This window comes from Gymnodraco acuticeps, unplaced genomic scaffold, assembly GCF_902827175.1.
Source record: "Gymnodraco acuticeps unplaced genomic scaffold, fGymAcu1.1, whole genome shotgun sequence".
Taxonomy (NCBI): Eukaryota; Metazoa; Chordata; class Actinopteri; order Perciformes; family Bathydraconidae; genus Gymnodraco; species Gymnodraco acuticeps.
Window position 1 is genome coordinate 266,251 of NW_022990300.1, and position 21,497 is coordinate 287,747.

The 21,497-nt window shown below is 39.1% G+C and overlaps 1 protein-coding gene across 1 annotated transcript in view; it reads left to right on the forward strand.

Moving 5' to 3' along the window:
* LOC117550267 (vasoactive intestinal polypeptide receptor 2-like) overlaps positions 1–21,497 on the forward strand; it is a 75,337-nt gene that overhangs the window by 10,012 nt on the left and 43,828 nt on the right. Inside the window, exon 2 of the mRNA XM_034222645.1 lies at positions 13,097–13,202. Coding sequence (XP_034078536.1) covers positions 13,097–13,202 — 106 coding nt within the window. The remainder of the gene's footprint in view (positions 1–13,096; positions 13,203–21,497) is intronic.

Here is a 21,497-nt window from a genome sequence, read left to right on the forward strand (position 1 = left end):
GTACTCCTCACTGGAAATGAATCACTGGACTCATACTGTATGTTACTATAGGAATTATAAAACAGATAAAATATTTTTAATTTTAGACGGTATGTCAGAGGTCGACTTCTTCGCCAGAACGTCAACCATTGGTTTGAGTTGTTCTGTATATTGAAGCCTTAGGTTTTGTGTTTCTGTATCACCTTCTTGTTTTTTTTTGGAACTAGCACTAACAAGAAAGGGAGTAAAACCATAGCTGAACAAGAATTGTTATGCAAACAATATGTTAGAATTAACTTTATAGGAACAACCCACTCGAACAGGTCAAATTGAAAAGGGACAAGACTCTAATGGCCTCTCAATCACAAGGAAACCCCCGCCTTAAATCATACCCTGTTTGTTTGTTGTATAATTGTGTTGTTGAGCCATGGTGCTTTTTAAAAGCTCCCAACATGGTTAGACAAAGGTGATTGTAGCTCATTTTGTCAAGATAGAAATGTTATAAGTGGTGTACATATGTATGTAAGATCATCTGGTAATCTACAAATATATGAGTAAGGATTTCAATGAAATCCCTAGTGTGTTCAGGATGACTTTAACAGTACTATTCAATTAATTAGTTACCGTTGGTCCATTTGACTTCATGTCAACAGTTCCTTGTTCATTTGTAACGAGACAATGTTAACACGAACCAGATCAGAACTAAAAGAACAACTTGGAATAACTTTCTCCAGGGTTTGTTAATTAACAACATGTGAAAGATAACTGAAACCTAGAAACGAGCATTATCCGTGCAGGTGTTTGTGTCATTGGGTTGTTTGTTACCTTTTGTCTAAACCCCAGAATCTGTGGTATTGCATCATAAAGAGCGCCCACACGGAGAACTGGCAGGGCTGATGGAGATGAGAGCAGGTATTTCCACCTCCAGGGAATAACAAGAAGCTTTGATTTGCATAAACTCTACACACCTAATGCTGGCGGTGAAGTCAGGCAACAATTCTGTCAAACTAGAGGAATAGATGTTAGCGTTGTCGTTAAAATGCCAGGAATCGTTGCCAAAGTGATTGAACCTACACAGGCTTCTTTGACAAGAAACGACAAAAATGGAAAGAGATCTAAAGCACGACTCAAATACTCCTGGAAGCTTACATTTATCAAAATAAACACATCATTTATGTAAGCAACTTTTATCTCTGCTACTCTCCCCAATTTATAGGCTTTTAAATTATGATGTCTGCCCAAACACAACTGATGTCCAAACAGCTTCTCTTGCTACAACAAATATACATTTGTAGAATAGGATGGACAGTATTTCTTGTGGCAGCAGTTTGACACCACAACTACAAAACGCAAGGTTGTTAAATGTACCCGATACATTGGTAGGTATAGTTATTCATTGATGCTATTGTGAACACGGTCACATGACATCACCTCACCACCGCTAAGCTAAAGGTGGCTATTGTTGGGCTATAAAGGAACTACACGGTCACATGACTTCACCTAGGGGGGCTTCGTACCTTTACAAGCTAATCCACAAATGACTTAAATGAAATAATTGAATCAATTTCATCTCAGATATACTAAACCTAAGCATCAATCTGTATAAAGCTATACAAAAATGTACTGTACTCTTCTTGTTTTTTCTTCCGAGCATTTTATTGAGAAAACATGACAGGAATCCAACAACAGAATTTTCCCATATATTGTTTATGTTAGTGAGACAATGGGTTCCTTTTCTATCAAAGGGAGGATATTTCGGAAAGCTGTTTTGTCTTTTTATTTAGGCCACAGCAAGCAGCGAGGCATAACCCATTATGATTAAGCACAGCGCTGTTTCCTCGTGTGCCCTTCTTACCAACAGTTGCTTTTGTGCCGAGAGCATGAACATTTACACAATGAGACGAAATGCTCGCGTCCATTATACACACAACAGCTCAGAGTATAATGGAGGCGCTAAATATATTAACAGCTATCCGTGGAGTTGTGGTTCTCTTAATCTGTGTTTGAATGTAGGTTTATTCCACTGATGGACTCTTTGTGTTGCATACCACACCATATATTTACTGTTTATTTCGGGATCCCCTTGAAAACGAGATGGTGCATCTCAAGGGGTTTATCCCAATGAATAACATTTCTATATATATATATATAAATGCATCAAGTAAATAGACCTACATTTGGGAATGGCACTGCTTATTGTTCTGGTGGGGGGTTTTGTCAATAAATCCCATGAAAAGACCCAAAGTGTAGCACCAATCATTGTTGGGGATAACATTAAATCTAGTCAAAACCAGTTACTTTCAGTTTTGTTCTGGCTCCCACATCATCCATTTTTTCCTGATAATGGACATCTCAGCAGGCGTTATCCCACAGATATCATTTTGCAAAGAAAAAAAATACATTTATTTATATTTTCATGCATTTTACCATCATAATATAATGTGTTTACAAGGTAAATTGTCCCTGGTGACACCTGAAGGTTGGACTAATACCTGGAACATTCCCATAAAGTTAATGTGGAATGGAAACGTTATTTACTACTCTAGTAAATAATACCTTAAATACCTTTGTCCGCTCAGCTAAGAGCCTGAAAATGAACGTTATGCTAGCAATATTCAAGTCAATAACATTGCGTACGGTTGACAAACAGTAAATATACTTTGACAGTATATGTGTAAAGTTGTGGGTTCAATCCCAGCCGTCAACATGTCCTTTGGCAAGATACGTAATCCCGAGTTGCTCCGAATGGCATGGCCAATGGTGTGTGAGTGTGTTTGATGTTAACTTACTTGAGCAAGTGTTACATTGCGCTGTATGAATGGGGTTTGGGTGATGACTGGTGTACATTTAAAGCACTTGGAGGAGTCGCAAAGACCTGATAAAGTGCTATATGAATATAATTCCAGACCATTTAATCGTTATCCTGCTGCCAATCAGAATGGACATTGACTCATTACTAAAATATGTAAAAGTCTACCAAAACAGAAAAATAGACAAAACAAACACAAAGTAAGTCAACAAAAACAATAAATAACTAAAAACAGACAAAAAAGTAGCATATAAATGATAAGGTATTATTTTCTTGAGTCTAATTGGAGGTTTGTGTCAAATGTTTTGAATTTCCCACAATGCATTCCTGCAAAACAAATGTGCTTTGAGGAGTCGCAAAGACCTGATAAAGTGCAATATGAATATAATTACAGCCCATTTAATCGCTATCCTTTATCAACAATTACTGGACACCCTGCTGCCAATCAGAATTGACATTGACACATTACTACAATATGCAAAAGTCTACCAAAACTGAAAAATAGACAAAACAAGTAAACAAAACAAAAACAGACAAAAAAAGTAGCATATAAATAATAAGATATTTCATCCTTGAGTCCAAATTGAAAGATTTCCCACAATGAATTCCTGCACAATCACAAACATGTGAAGAAAGGACAAACTGAAGACATGACGCCTCCAGCTGTCACTGGAATAACAAGTTGTCAACCCGACAGAAGACTTTCTTTCAGTACCAAAAACATTTAGTTGCCACAGAACTTCCTCGAGTGTATTTATAAAAGTGAAGCACAATGAGAGCTTGTTTGAAGAAGTGGAACTTCATGTCGCTCTGAATCCCCCTGCAGCGTTTATTGTGATGAAAGAAATCAGGAAACCACAATTTACAGCATCCCTATAATTTGATAGACACACACACACACACAAAAACATTTAGTTGCCACACACTTATACACACACACACGCTGTCATTGGAGGCAGTCGCAATTTCTACAGGCTCGCACTTAACTGTTGGCATCTGTTAGCATCTGTTAGCATCTAGCAGCATATAGCTCTCCTGCTTACAAACTTTTAGCCATCCCTGCTTATACAAGTAGTAGTTTTAGTTGTCTGCGAACTGTGGAGGCCTACTCCCACCTGTCGAGTGCGGCTGTACTGAGGTGATTTTCCTCCGGAGACGTCGCGAAGAGACGGAGCGGCTCCACCTGTTGCTGCATGCGATCTGCGATCTACGGAGGCCTGCTCCCTCCTGTAGAATACGGCTGTACTGGAGAGGTTTTTACCCCGGAGTCGTCGCGGAGAGACGGAGTGGATCCACGCTTCGGGCTTGGCCTGCTTCCACCGGGCGTGTGCTGCTGTGCGGAGGAGGATTTTACCACCGCTGGGGCCTGCTTTCCACCTGTCCTGGTTCTGCTGTTGCAGAGGCCTGCTTTCACCCCGGGGATACCACGGAGGGACCGGAGCGCTTCCACGCTGCTGTTTTCGCCTGTCCTTTGCTGCTGTGCTGATTTTGCTCCAGGAACATCGCGGATACTGTGTGCTGGTCTGGGAAAATGGCCCATATCGGGATTCTTCTGTGCCTGTTAACTGTTTTGGACTATGAGAAGATCTCTAGTCATTCTGAGAAGACTACTGGATTCAGGTCTGTTCTGCCACCCGCAGTGGGCATCCCCTGCAAAGGTTCGGATGTGTTGCTCAAACAATTACCGGTTGCCTTGTCACAGACAATCTGCTCGACAAAATATGTTTGTCTTTTTTGTTTTCCTGCGATGATGGTTCTTCAGGACTGCTTCTTAAGCTCTAATCACACTCTCGTAGACTTTTCCGGTGTTTCTAAATTAGATGACAATGTATTTGTGTCGTTTAAGAGGAAAAGATGCCTGTTTTTGTTGTTGTTATTACTGTCAGGAAATGTACAACCTAACCCTGGTCCGCCCAGTAGTAGTAGTCAGATCGCTACTCCTGCTGATTTTAAAGCTAGATCTGGGTTGGGTTTCATCCACTTGAATGTGCGCAGTCTGTTAGGTAAACTAGATTGAGTCCGTATCTGGGCGAGCTCAACTGACGCTGACGTCATTGTTTTATCAGAAACATGGCTAAACAAATCTATTTTGGCCTCTGACATTGCCTTAAATGGTTTTAATGTGTATCGTACCGACCGGCCTAATAAAGGTGATGGCGTTGCCATGTTAAGAATAAGTTCAGTGTAACCACATTAGTTTCCAAATCGATCAGTAAGCAATTTGAATTTTTAGCCATAAATATAGAAGTAGCAAAGGGTCAACAGGTCATGGTGGTGGGCTGTTACAGACCCCCCTCAGCTGTCAAAGACTCCTTGTCTTCACTAGCAAATCTTTTATCACAACTAGATTACAAGGAAATAGTGCTACTTGGAGATTTTAACTGGGACTGGTTAACTGCAGTGTCAGAGGATTTTAAAAACCTTTGTATCTCTTTGAATGTTACTCAGATTGTTGACAGTCCTACTCGCCCAAATATTAAGTCCCCTAATAAATCCTCCCTAATTGATCTCATTCTAACTAATGTTCCCCATAAATATTCATGTGTGGGAGTATTTGCAAATGATCTGAGTGATCACTGTGTTGTAGCCACAATTAGGGACACTAAGGTCCAAAAGGTTAAACCTCGCATTATCATTAAGAGAGACAACAAACATTTTGTGGAGCAGGGTTTTGTACATGATCTGTTTGATTTTGATTGGGGTAAAATCGATCTGTGTGCTGATGTGGAAACCGCATGGTCTTATTTTTATCTTGGTTTTATGGAGATCATTGATAGACATGCACCCCTGCGTAAATTTAGAGTAAAGGGACGAGACAATCCTTGGTTTTCTGCTGAGCTGTCTAGTCTCCTTCATGAGAGAAACAAGGCCTGGGCAAAGGCTAGGCAATCAGGCTCAGAGGTAGAATGGCTGCATTTTAGGCAGCTAAGGAATAGCTTCACTTCAAATGTCAAAAGTGCAAAGTCGAAGTACTATTTGTCAGTTACCACAGAAAACCTAAATAATCCTAGGACATTTTGGAAAGCAATAAAATCTCTATCCACCGGTGAGATCCGTAATGAGCTACCTCCGTGCCTCACCACAGCATCTGGCTCTATATCGGACAGGGCTACTATGTTAAATTGCTTTAATGAGCATTTTGTGTCCTGCGGTTTTATGTTTGATTCTGTCACTAACTCTGCTTCTGTGAACACCCCAATCCGTGACTCTGAACAATGTGGTCTGGAAAACCCTTTCAGTTTTACTCCTTTTACTGTTGATGTTGTTCATGAAGCCTTATCTAAGCTAGATCCTAAGAAACCGGCTGGCCCGGACAACGTAGAGCCTTTCTTTTTAAAGATAGCTGCATATTTTATTGCTCTTCCTCTCACTACTCTTTTTAACCTCTCCCTCAGCACAAATACAATTCCAAAAGTATGGAAGTCAGCTTATGTCTTGCCTTTACTGAAAGGAGGGGAGGCAACTATTTTAAATAACTATAGGCCAATCTCTAAATTGTCAGTTCTGGCGAAGGTGCTCGAACGCCTAGTGAGTGAACAGGTAAAGGAGTTTTTATGTAAAAATAATATCCTGTCTAAACCTCAGTCAGGCTTCAGAAAACAACATAGCACCATCACTGCCACAATGAAAGTGGTGAATGACATTACGAGTATTTTAGACAATAAGCAGAGTTGTGCAGCTCTATTTATTGACCTTTCCAAAGCGTTTGACACTGTCGATCATCACATCTTAAAGCAGAGGCTACTCAGTATCGGCATATCCAGCCATGCAGTGGGTTGGTTTGTGAACTACCTCTGAAAGGTCCCAATGTGTTCACTTTGATGGGCTGTCTTCTGAGTGGTTAAACATTGCTAATGGTGTTCCTCAAGGTTCTGTTTTAGGTCCACTTTTATTCTCCATATATATCAACAGTTTAGGTGAAAATGTGGATGAAGCTACTTTACATTTTTATGCGGATGATACCGTGATGTACTGTGCAGGTCCCTCCATTAAGGAGGCTGGTGTTAAATTACAGGCTGTTTTTAACATTATTCAGACTCAGCTTGCTGAACTTAAGCTTCTTTTAAATGTTGATAAAACCAAGGTAATGCTATTTTCAAAAGCTAAAAAGACACCAGAGCCTGTTTTGGATATTGTTACTATGCAAGGACAAGTACTTGAAGTGGTTGCCTGTTATAAATACCTTGGTATCTGGCTTGATGATTGTCTTACTTTTAAATTTCATGTCAATAACCTGCTTAAAAAGCTGAGGGTTAGGCTAGGTTTCTTTTTCAGGAACAAGTCCTGTTTCTCTTTTGAGGCCAGGAAAAGGCTCTGTGACCTTTTTACCTGTGCTGGACTATGGTGATTTGTTGTGTATGAATGCACCTGCCTATTGCCTGAACAAGTTAGATGCCGCCTATCACAGCGCACTGAGATTTGTCACAAATTGTAAAGCACTTACTCATCACTGTACCCTGTATTCCAAGGCAGGTCTGCCTTCACTAACTGTACGGAGGCTCAGTCATTGGTACACGTTTATTTATAAAGCTTTGTTGGGTAAACTCCCGTATTATATCTGCTCTCTGATAACACAGAGAGTTGCAAGCAGCTATTGTCTGAGATCACATGATGTAGTATTGTTAGATGTGCCAAGAGCAAGGACTGTCTTAGGTAAGACAGCTTTTATGTGCACAGCTTTACTTGCTTGGAACAATCTTCAGCAAGAATTAAAACTGAGCAATCTCATTCCTCTGCATGTTTTTAAAGCTAGGCTAAATGAAATGCTCGTTGATACTATGGCCACTTGTAAATGTCTATAACTATGTAAATGTATCCTGTAAATATAATGTATGATGTCCTTTATTGTTTTATGTTTCATGTGGAACCTATATGCTGCAGGTCTCCCTTGAAAAAGAGATCTATGATCTCAATGGGACCAATCTGGTTAAATAAAGGTTTGAAATGACACACACACACACACACACACACAGCTCACAAAATGACTCTTTTATGGGAAGTCCTTGCTTTAGGGATCTGTCAAACAAATACAACCGCCTCTTCCTTGATGACCGATACCACATTTTCCCTGAAGGCGAGTTGTGTTTTCATCCAAAGTGAAGAATACGGATTTATTTCCTCGACAATGTCAAGGATTTATTTCACGAGTTGTGTATAATGACGTATGATATATGGCAGAAAGGTTTGTCATCCCCTATAACACAGGTTAGATGTGACCGTACATGTGCTGTACATTTGAGAAAAACGCATTGGAGTTTTTAACGAGTAGGATGTTGGGATTTTGCAGGAAGACGGCAGGTATCTGGTGTGTGTCTCGATTTCTGTGACCTGTTTTAAACTCCATTTGTTTCGTCCTGGCACTAAACACAGATTTTATGTGTTGGATGTGATGCTAGAGGTTCTGCAGGCCTGATCCCTGTTCACTTTCTGCTGTAATATTTAATCCAGTGACGAGTAAACTCAAAATAATCTTCCCCCAAAAGCTAATCTGAAGGAGGCCGGCCAATGAAACACAGCAGGATAACATACAAGGAAAAAACTCTGCATTAGACATTAACTGAAGGTATCATTTTGTATATCAGAATCAAGGTACTGCCAGGTACGTTTACACATACAAATAATTTGCTTTGGTATCTGGTGGTACGAACATAAACAATCTAAAAAAATAAGTTGCAAATTAAATACAAAAAATAAATATATAAGAATAATAAAAAAACAAGTATTTAAAATAAGTAAATATAGGAAACAGAAAAAAATATTCATCCTGGAGGAAATTTGGTTTCTTGACAGTTCCTCCATTTTAGAATGGAGTAAATGAAAGATAAAGAGATACAAAATAATACATATAAACAAACAACATTGAAGTAAGAATGTGCAATGACAAAAGTGAAACTAACGTATTCATTCGAATATAAGAATTTAAAGAAAATATCCAATAAACTATTTTATGTTGGGTGACACAGAAGCTCTTTAACATGAAATAAAAATATTGGCTGGGACACACGCACAGCTCTCAGACAGGTGTGGGAATGAGGACAGTAAAATGTCTTAGACTTCAAAGATCAAAGAACAAATGATGAGTGGAATGGAAAATATAGTAGAGTATGTAGAAGCCTCTAAGTGCAGCGTCTCACATTGATTTAGAGAGAGGAGAGAGAGGAGAGAGAGAGAGAGAGAGGAGAGAGAGAGAGAGAGAGAGAGAGAGAGAGAGAGAGAGAGAGAGAGAGAGAGAGAAAAAAGAGAGAGAGAGAGAGAGAGAGAGAGAGAGAGAGAGAGAGAGAGAGAGAGAGAGAGCGAGAGAGAGAGAAAAGAGAGAGAGAGAGAGAGAGGAGAGAGAGAGAGAGGAGCGAGAGCGAGCACCGGTACTGCCATGGTCATTTCCAGTTATTGGAAGTGTGTCTGTCTGCTGAAGAGGAAGCGATTCATTTTACAGTTTTGTGTTTATCTGGAAGTCGATAAAAGGAAAACTATGAACAAACAATTGAGAGGAAAACTTCATCCAAATAGCAAAAGGGTTCACCAACATGATACTCAACACCGATATACTCCAACATGCACTTTTATATATGCAATCCTGTCCAATTACGGTAGATGAAAGGAAGCTTTGCGAAACACTCTATTCATGTCTTCAGATGACACACACACACACACACACACACACACACACACACACACACACACACACACACACACACACACACACACACACACACACACACACACACACACACACACACACACTTGGTTTAAGCAGCTTATACTAACCGTCTAATCATCTGTTCATCATAGCGTTGGCTTTCTTCCTGTTTATCAGCTCAAAATAATTCCCTCCCTCAGTTGTCGTTACAATTTAATAATACCAGCAAGAAATGGACAAACACATGGAGGGATAAATAGATTAAAACATACACACTCTCTTTATAGGTTTACAAATGTATATATAGATATGGTTTTGCTGTTAAAGAAGGAAATATCGTTGGTGTTTAATGCGCTCTTCACCTCTAACCCTAGGGATTGCAGTGACGTAGACACGTGGTGCCTCTTCCAGGGCTGCTCGATTATGGCAAAAATCATAATCTCGATTATTTGGGTCAATAATTGATATCACGATTATTAAAAACGATTATCCGTTTACAATTAAAATAATATAATAATAAATAATATAATCGTTTTATTTCGATTACGTTGTTTTCGTAATCGTTGCAAGCCATTATCGTAATTGCGATTACAATACGATTAATTGAGCAGCCCTAGCCTCTTCACCTCTGTCCTCTATCTCTTAGGGTCAAAGTTCATATGGCTAGGGATTACTTTGACCGATATGCGCCGGCCCGTGCCTTGCCTTGGACTTCTATACAACTGCTCGGGTCTGGAGGGACTGAGTGGGGAGGTTCATGAGATGTTTTCTTTAGGGGACCATGTATGTTAAGACCCCTGTTGTGTTGATTACAGAAAAATAAGGGGTTATTTTAGCTAATTTCCACAAAAATATCAAATAATGTTCCATGTTTTTTGCAAGAAATACTGATCATTGCTTTCATTGAATGACAAATGAGTATCAATCAACACATGAGCTAAAAACCTTAATTCAAAAGTGTTTATGCAGGAAAAGAGAGTTGGTGAGATGTCTGTGTATTTAATCTGGTTATTAGTTATAATATTGTATTTTATTAATAAAAAAATATATTTTGAAATAGATTCAATCTGTGTTTTAAAGCTGTTCAAGTTAATTAAAGGACAGCTAATACGTTCACACATTGTTTTTGCTCCATTAGAATAAAAGAATAAGGCAATAAAAGGATAGAATAGAATAGCAATATTGATATGAATACAATAATTTAACGTACTATGTGTTCCACTTAACAATATATAACAACGATGCATATGTAGAAATGTGTATTTTACAATATATGCATGATGAATAATTACGTTATTTTATCGCTGAATTACAGCGTTAATCCGAGTGTTTAAATTATGAATGAAATTTAGCAATAAACCTGACTTCATGCAGATTGACCCGGATATTTCCCTCTCTTTTTGTTGGGAGAATACTGAATGTCCTCTTCCAATATCAGAGTAACATGATAACAAAGGTATCCCAACTGTAGCTGTGTTCATGACAGGATGTGTGATTATCTAGAAGAGCATCAGGACTGTTTGAGGCATATGATAGCTCTGTGATTAACATGATGATTCAGCCTCTATGGAGAGAGACATCAAGCATGCTCATTTCTGACGTGGAGCTAATCTGAAGTAAACATTGAATACTGCTTTCTATTCCTCCATCTTGTGACTGTGTAACTCCCTCTCTTGGATATCAGCATGTGAAGGACACTGTTCAGGAACTAGTTGATGCTCTGTATGTGATGACTACTTCCATTCTGGAGAGGATCAGAGATACATGGATCCTGAGACTGAAGCTCAAGCCGGTGACCAGTGATTATTCACATTTTAAGTATTTAGAAAAAGTCAGATTTTTGGAGATTTTGAGAAAAAGTCAGAATGTTGAGATTTACTGAAAAAAGCCAACATTTTGAGAAAAAACTATTTTTTGAGAAAAAACGTTTTACATGACAGGGTGTATGATTACCTACAAGAACCAGTATTCCTCCATCTTGTGACTGTGTAACTCCCTCTCTTGTATATCAGCAGGGGAGGACTGGCCATTGGGAATACCGGGAGTTTTCCCGGTGGGCCGGTGCTGTGTGTGGGCCGGAGGGCAATACAAAAAAAAACTTTTGTAAGTGTTCCGGCCACTCCCTGGAGGGGTGGTTCAGGGGGAGTGGCTGTACCCGTAGGATAGAAAAGGGGGAAGTGACGTCTGACTCAGAGGTCGCGCGGCTGTGGAGAAGAACGTGTTGCCCACATTCTGTTACTGAGTTTAGGCTAGTTAGCTAGCAGGTTTATTGTTTTGGGTGCAGTCACTTTTGCCTCCACTTGCTGTTCAAATAAATGTTGAAAGAAAAAGTAAATCTGTTCATATGGGTGTTGAGAGATGTATCCATAGATTTAGTCCCTAATTTTGCTCTCAAAGTGCACCAGATTGATGCATTTAACTTCAACATTTATAATCTTCCTGGGCGAGCATGCCCCTGGACCCCCCTAGAGGAGATGAGGTCCACCACCTGCCCACACCCCCTGTTAAATTGTCTCACCCACATTGAGGATGCTTCCTACGCCCATGTTTTATTCCATGTGTCAAGTCAGGCAAATTGGGTCCAAATGTTATTGCATCAATGATCTGTTAACATTAAAATCACTAAATATATGCTGTAACTATTTTGCTCTAGGCAACTCAAGGGCTCAGGTAATGTGATTACTATATGAATAATGGTCCAAAATAACATAAAATGCATAGGGTTTTTTGTTAAGTAACATACTTTCGTCGCCGGCCGGCATTAAGTGGGCCTGTCTGTCAATTAATCCCCGGGCCACTTTGACCCCCAGTCCGCCCCTGTATATCAGCATGTGAAGGACACTGCTCAGGAACTAGTTGATGCTCTGTATGTGATGACTACTTCCATTCTGGAGAGGATCATTATTACGTTCCCTACTGGGCTAGGGGAACCAAAGGGAAGCAACAAAACCAGAATGGGATTGGTAATAATTATAAGTGGTTTTATTATAAATAGCAGCGGTAAACAAAATGGCAGGCATGCAGCCTGGAACAACAAAAAAGGCCAAAAGGGCACAGGTTGACAAATAACCAAACAAAGGGAGGACTCTAAAAAAAGGGAGCCTGTTTACATACACAAAATAGATAATAACGGAACTAAATAGAAACTAAAACCCTCACTATAAAAGTGGTACAGACTAACACAGGGAATATATACAAAACACACAGCTAAACTAAAGAAGGCAATAGTCCCAAAAACCTAAGCTACTCTATAACTACTAACCTCTAACTAAGCTACTCTAGGCACTACTAACACACAATATCACACTACCTGACACTAACCACAGAACGAAAAGCAAGTAGCGAGTGGCGTCTGTTCACTCAACAGACCCCTCCAGAATGATGATTGTCCCCAGCTTTGTAGTCATCTCCAGCAGGTGTGCGCCGGCTGTGCGCTGTGATTGGAGTGCGTCGGGCCCGGCGTGCTCCAATCACAATCTTCAGGGGGCGGACCAGGGGATGGCAGCCAATCACGACAGGGCAATCACACAGCTCATTTGCATAGGACACACACAACTGTAAACACTCAGACGACCAGAAAGGCAGCAGCCGTAACAATCATAAATACATTAATCCTGAGATTGAAGCTCAAGCCGGTGACGAGTGATACATTTCCCTCTCTTCTTCTGCAGGTTGATGGACGACATCCCACCTGTAACTTCCTGCTGGAGGTGGAGCGAGACGAGGCCGAGTGTGAGAGGAGGCTGAGGGAGGAGGAGGCTGCCGGGAAACACAAAGGTCACACTCTCTTTTACTCTAAAAGTCAATACATTAAACCACATTTTAGCAAGAGATTAGGTCCACTATGACCTTAGAGAAATGTTCACAGTTAGAGAAACTTCTTCAGTTTCTCCAGGACTCGTGCCCAATAGCTTTTCAATCATTAAAGACTTCCGTTATGCTTAAAGAACATCTATTTATACATGCACCATATGATAGAAATGTTGTTAGTCCACATATTTATGTATAAAATACATGAACAATTGGATTTTACACAATAGGTGACCTTTAAAGTTGAGAAGCAATGAACTATTGCAAAGTTAAGCGCACCAGGAAAAGCGCTATATAAATCACATTGTTTATTATTATTAAAGTCAACATAATTGAACTATAAATGCAACAGATGCACAGAAGTCTCAGTGGATGTTCTCTCAGGATTAATCATGTCAGCTGATGAAGTAGATGGTTCTGATCTTTAAAATTATTACATGTTACTTGTTAGACGCTTTTATCCAAAGCGACTTTGTTACGTTCCCTTCTAAATCTAGGGGGTACAAAGGGAAGTCACAACACACAAGGATGACCAAGCACGACAAAAAAGGAGAGAAAACCGATCTCTGAGTAACGAACAAGTCGTTTAATGAACCCGACAGGAACACGGGCTCACCAGCCAACTTGCACAGAATAATACAGCATCAATATATCACGGAGCTCCCCTCCTATCAATCGGCAGGACACAGGTCTGCACACAGGCAGCCAGAGGAGGAAAAAAGGAGAGCGACTGCAGCTTTTCTCAGGTCCTTTTATGGAGGCCCTGATTGGTGATTGGGAGCACCTGGAGACAATATAGAGGGAGAGAGAGAAAGACACACACACACACACACACCCACACACCCACACCCACACCCTAACACCAGCACGGCACGTAACGGACTTACATACTCAATACTGTGGGCAATCCCCACAGGAGCAATTTGGGGTGAAATGTCTCAGGGACACAACGTCATGCTGACTGCAGTGGGGTTTGAACCTGTGCTCCCTGATCCGAACACCAACGCACTAGCCCACTGCGCCACACGCCTCCACGGTTATATAAAATAACATAGATTTGAATGTTGTTCCAATGTAGTCTGGGAGACATTACATAATTATGTCACATGCATCTTCTAGGTCTATATTTGAACGTTACTACAAATAATCCAAATTGTATCTGCAAAATACAATTTGACATAGATAGAAAATAGGGGCATTTACTGTACAGTTAAGTATCAAAGAAATAAATCATAATATGGATTTTCATGTTTCAAGAATACACTGGTGGCTCGTTAAAAAGCAACACTGACCTTTACAAATTATACATATTATGTTAGCAAGCGAGCAAATAGAAGGAAACAAGCTGGTTCTTATGCAAAAAGAGTTTCAGGAGATTAAACTAGATTCATCACTTTACTAACTTCTCTACCAACACAAGCACTTTTTTTTTAAAGATGTTTCAGCATAAATTAATAAAACATCCTTCATTTAACTTGCTTCTGTTGGAGGTCTGCAGGAAGAGGGACACAGCTGGATATCCGTTAGCCTTCATCACATCCGTAGCCTTTGTGAATTAAATTAGGAGTAAATATGGGGCTATAAATTGTCATAAACACTTTTCTCATCAACAGAGATCATAAAATGTGGCGGTATCAAAAAGCAACGAACAGCTGATGCTCCAAATCCTATTTTACTGACATTGATTTCAAAAGATGGCACTAAGGAAAGGATGATTGATGACACCTGATGCCTTGACTCCTCTCTACTCATGTAATTATAATAATATAATAAAAAGGACACACAGCAACATATACAAGTTGTACTGCTGCTTTCTCACTAGGAGAGGTTCATTTAGGATACAACCCCCTTTTTGCATATTTTCCCAGCACTGAAGTGGCAAAACTATGAATGAATGAAATCACTACTTACTATACGAAGCAATTAAGTCAGGACTAAATAAGTTAAGCAAACGTTTCCATTCATCTAGAAATGCACATGTAATAATGTCATACCTGTTAGCACTCAGAGCTCACAGCTCCTCATATCTGTTCAGAAACTAGAGAAAAGTTAAACATGAACAAAACACAGACTGTCTGTGTCATGGCGAATACAGTCGCTGTTGTATCTGTGTCTGTATCATGTTGTTGTGAGTGTGGACGGAGCAGCTACAACGTTAGTTTAGCCTGATCGATCCGATCTCCATTCAGAAAACACGCAATTCAAAAGGTTTTTCGCCTGCTGTCTGTCTGCACACTTGTCAAAGCATTCATTTGTGATTTCTACTAACCGGTATCAGTATGTAGTCATTCCGGCATCATTTTGAAACGTGTATTAAATCACGGTAAATATGTTCATTTGGTTGTAGTTGGTATCTACCATAAGTGCAGTGAGTTCAAAAATATGCAGCATCACTTGAAGTCAGTCTATTATTTTCTGGAGTGACAAGGAATGTCTCAAAGATACGTCAATCAAGTGGCACCTGCTAACGGGGTGGTGGATGACAGGCTGATCTAAAAACTTTATTAAAAAAGAAAACATTATTATTATTATTACATTACATTGCATTTAGCTGACGCTTTTATCCAAAGCGACTTACAATAAGTACATTCGACCAGGAAGACACAACCTTGAAGAAAACAGAATCATAAAGTACATCAGGTTTCATAGAGCCAAACATTTCAAGTGCTACTCAATTATGTTTTTTACTTTTCTTTCTTTTTTAAAAATATTTGTAACGGTGCACGATCTACCTGCACCACACTCACGATCGATCGACTGGTTGGTGACCACTGATCTAAAGTAACAGACAGAGAATCAGCACTTTTGAAACAGGGCTGAAACAGATAGGATTATGGGATGCTGCAATGATCTGTTTAGTGTTTCAGCCAATCAGACCCCCAGTTTCGCCGCGGTTTTGGTCCGACCTCCTCTAGCGCCATAACCCACCGGACGCGTCCCAGAAGCGTTTCAGAAGCATAGCGTTGTGCGTGCAGGCTCGCAGTTTTGTTATTGATTCGGGCATCCTGGACATTTGTACTCCAAGAAAGTAAGTAGGCTATGTAGTTAAATGTTTTATTTTTGTGTCTGTTTAAATTGTGTTTATTGTTGTTATAAATTTCCTATTTTGTTGGGTTGTAGTCTACAGACACAGTTAATAATAATTGTAATAGTCCACTTCCATGATGAAAACCTCGTCGTCCATTGTGCGTATTGTAGTGGAGGTGTTGTGATGAAGGAGGGGGGTCTGCTAAATTAGTATATGTGGGGGATGGGCCTGGCCCGGATGCTCACCTTTCCACTTCCTGCGAGGGGGGGCTGCCTGCCCGACCTTTGTTACGGCTGCGCCGCGGGAAAAATAGGATTCATCCTAATTTTAGAGAAGTGCTGCGCCGAGCCGCTTCTGGGCCGCTTCTGGGATGCTTCTGGGATGCTTCTGGGATGCGTCTGAGCCATAACGCGGCGCGTGTGTGGTGGAATAGCACTCATTGACTAGAGTGGCCGCGATCCTTACGACCGCCGCGGCGCAGCCGTAACGCGGCGCAGACGGAACCGGTGGAAACTGGGGGAGAGACAGGTTCTGTATATATCTGAGACCTGTAATATATTGATGAAAAACAGTATAATAGGGGACCTTTAAGGTGTGAAATATGAAGCTGTTTTAAAGGAGCATTTTGTGGGATTTAGTGACATCTAGTGGTGATAATGAGGATTGCAACCAATTTTAAAAACCCCGCCTGCTCTCTCCTATGGAGGTACATTTTTCTCAATATTATTTGTGTGAAAAGATCGACAATCTCTGTGTACATGTAAAACACCATCTGCAAATATATAAACACATACAAAAACTAATCTGTCAACACATTCAAAAGATAAACAAGTTAATGAAAAGCATTTATAAATACCAACAGCGGTAATTAAAGTTTAAAAGTCTCAAAATGCCACAAACTGGTTGAATGTGAAGTATTTTGTTAAAGGAGGATGAAAGCGTAATTAAGGAGCACTATTGGAGTGACTTTGATGGTTATTGGACTCAGGATTAATTCATTTGGATTCCCGCTGAATGAAGAAATTAAAGGACGGCGGAAGTGGAAACAATTCACAAAGGGATTAAACTGTTTAAAACACATGCTCAAAGTCAGCCGGATTTTGCCGATGTGTTTATGTGGATTCAAAAGTCGTAAATAATCTACAAAATGGAGGAGACCGATCTGATCGGAGCAACTGTGACAAATAATCCAACTGAAACCGGCATGGACAATGTTTTAAAAATGCGCTTATCCAGATAAGCCTGGTTTGGACACTTTACGGGCAGAAGAAACATTTCTATTAAAGAAAGAATTATACATTTCTGTCTTTTTGTGCCTTTAATACTAACTTTAATTTGTATTAAAATTAATTAATCAATTATTTTTTATATTTTATTGTAATGTAGAGACAAGGCTTTTAGTGACAATCATGTATTGCCTTACAATTATATGTAAACAAAAAAAGAAAAGTCTAAATATGATATTTGGCCTCAAATCATCTGAGGCCTGGCGCCCCCCCTGTGATCTTTGGCGCCCCCCGCCCCCCATGTTGGGAACCACTGCTATAATTAATAACATTTGTCCTTATAAATAGGAAAAGTACCTGCAGGATTCTTGCTTTTTGAGTTTGTTCCTTCGGGGTTAAATGCACTTTTTGTAAGTCAGCTAAATGTAATGCATCCAAAGACTTGGCGTTTCAAAAAGATAAAAATACTGTCATGCAGCAAAAAGGAGTCGTTGTTTTTAACTCTCGGCATGAGATGGAAGTAGGCGATGCTGGAAAAGGCCGCAGTGCTCATCTTCTCTTTTGAATAATAAAAACCTTAAGGAGGAGGATTTCCCTGCAGACGTGCTGCTGTGCATTTGGTTGGCTCTGATGTGTTTTTAAGGAAAGCCGGAGATGGACTTTTCTCTTCATGCACTGATGACTTCAGATCTGCCTTTTTACCCAGAAGACATCTGTTCCTTATCTCTCTGTTTTGTCCTCTTTTGCACTTTGACTCTTTCTTTTCAAACCTCTATCCTTCCTCTCAGAAAAACGATTATTTCCCCTCTCTATCTACCCAGTGTTTAGGCCATTCACTGGGAGGCAGGATACGATTGAATCCCTTCAATAGAAACACAATAAACGAGCACTTTAAAGAACAGGGCAATTCCAACCAGAGAGCTGATGGAATGTACCCTCTATTAGAATGCATTGATTTTCAAGGTACAATGTTCTTTTATTTATCACACGAGAACACAGGGTTAACAGTGAGTTTTGATCGCAGAGTGATGAAACTTATACCAATAGATCTGTGGCCTCTCAGCTTTCATATGCTATCTAGTGTGCAGATATCATGAAGTATAACATATCGCTAAAAGTGTCTCTCTCTCTCTCTCTCTCTCTCTCTCTCTCTCTCTCTCTCTCTCTCTCTCTCTCTCTCTCTCTATCTATCTATCTATCTATAAGGAACCGCAGTAAACAACAGGCGTTGCTATAGCAACACATCATGTTTATGTTTACTCGCAAGATCAATAGCGCGAGAATCACTGCATTTTCTATAAGGTAAATATTACCCGCTGGCGCTGATGGGTATACATGGCCATTTTTTACACCAGAGGGTGCGACATAACACACTTTCAGGAAAAGTCACAGACTGGGAGACTTCAATATTTTATTGAAAAAAAGTGACATACAATCAAGAAACAGCTGCGGGTAAAATGTACCCGTTGGCGGTTCTAGTGTTAATTCTCACAATTCAGACTACCAAAGATGTTTGTTCACATTCAACTAAACTGCATTTCCAATTTGGTTTGAGGGAAACTTATTTTAGGTTTTTAACGTTGAAAAGCCTGTGTAAAACAAAAATATCTGTGCCTCAAAACCACTTGATTTAGGTTTAATGAGGTTCTGAAACGACATATTTCGCTTTAAATAAAAATGTCAATTCAAATGAACGTCTTGTTTGGTTTCCCTTCCTTCAATTTTGGCCGTACCTTTGCTGAAGTTGACTAGAAACGGTAATTGAGACGTCAACAAACAAATAAAAAATAAAACAAATCTGTAAATAAATTGAATGAAAACGGAGCAAAATATGATGAATATTTAACAAAATGTGTTTAAAACGGTTAAAATTATGAAGGTGTTCAAAAAGTGCAAGAGGCAACAGAGAAGAGGTTTTAAAGAGGAAACTCAATGCGTCAATCTGATGTACGTTGTCTTTTGGAGGAAGAATAATAATAACAATACATTTAATTTGAACTTTCAGGACAACAAAGTACACCTTAAAATGTCTTAAATACTTACTCTTACAGGTAGAAACAGCGAAACATACACGCAGGACAGGCATTACAAAATGTTTTAAAGAAGTAAAGATTGAGATCTGTTAAGATCAAAAGTGTGATCTCTATCTCTATTTCAATAATGCCCCAAATAGTCAGGCTTACATTTGCTTTCAACTTTTTAATAACATATTTGGGTAACACTTTATATTAAGGTACACAAATTCACCATCAACTAGTTGTTAATTAACATGCATATTAGCAGTATATTGGCTCTTTATTGGTCATTATAAAACACTTATTAATGCCTTATTCTACATGACCATATTCTACAAGTAATAAGCCATTAGTTGAGAGTTTTCCTCAATAACCCTCTAATTAGTGCTGATTTATTGCAAGTAAGGAAGTTGTTGTACATGAGTCTTAATATGCTCTGATCAATATGGGCCTAATAAGGCAGTCGTACCACAAGAATAGTAATTCTCCCATAATAACACTTAACAAATATGATCTCTTCTTATGTAACAAGACATGAAACTATAAGTGTTAATTGTGTCTAAATAACTCAAAATGAAGTATTTATATCTAAGAATATATAGTCATGTCGAATAAGGCATTAAAGTGTTTTATAATGAGCCAATATACTGCTAATATGCATGTTAATTAACAACTAGTTGATGGTTAATTTGTGTACCTTAATATAAAGTGTTACCCATATTCGGATGCTTTGCATATTTGACAAGATAGCATGTATTGTGAGGTCGATAAATAGACTAGAAGATTCATAAATATACCTTTGTAATGTTTCAGCATTTTTATTTAATACTGCAACATGACATGCATTTATCAGCAGTTTCTCATCAACATAAAACAAAATAGAAAATCCTTTATTTTTACAATTCGCTCTAGGCTATAAGATTATTATATGGAGTAGGGTTTGTAACCTCAAATACATCATTTGTATTTAATCACGCTGCTCTTTTGTCAACTTGACACTAAATGGTTTATTTTTATAGCATTATGTTCTCCTTCACAGTGTGATGCCTCCGTCTGGCTCTTTTTCTTCAGAGATGAGTGTTACATTTTACCAGGCACACTGTCTCCATTCATCTATCGCTAAAAATCCCTGCTGACTATTCATTTAGCCATCAGCGCTTTGCACTCATTAGTGTTCATTCTGAAGAGCTGGAGGAGCTATTTTGGGCGACAGTTTGTGTGTTTTGATTCTGCAGAGTTTTGCATTCATTCGTGCGTGTGCCATGATAGTGTGTCTAAACCCTCTGCATATGCTTGTCTTTTGTGCTAATTCAAAAATGCCTAATGAGGAGTGTAATTGTTTTAAATAGGAGATCTTCCAGGTGCTGGTTTTCTGTGCAAAATGTAATTGTTGCAAAAAAGCTGTTTGTGTTTCCAAACGTTTTATTATGCAGTTTTGTTCTGGTCTCTTATGAGGATGCAGCTGAATAATAATACATGTTTTGGGTATGAACAGATGTGGTTAGCATCTGGATTTGTGATGTAATATTGTGAGGTTTCTAAACACATACCCAACCCTATAATCCTAGATTAAATGTATATTCATTTCCTTAATATTTGTACTGATTCTGAACACTTGCAATTATAGGTCAGCCTTCTTTTAGTTTCGAAAAATGTCCAAACACCTTCACAAGTTATGATTTCTGATAACAAATAAATTGCATTCACAGTACACACATTCATATATACCGACCAACCAATATAATGTGTGGGTTTTGACCAAAAACAAACACCGCTTTATCATCTATTTTACTATTTGTCCTTAATTTACAGAATGAACATCATGGATTATTTATTTTTTAAAACTAAAACTAGTGATTGAGACCATCAACTCATTAGGGAAATGTTTGCTTAGGTAATGAATCAAGTGAGAGAAATTGTCATTTTCTCATAGACTTCTATGCAATCTGACTTTTCTATTTTCTAAACTTGCAATTAGACATTAAACTAATCA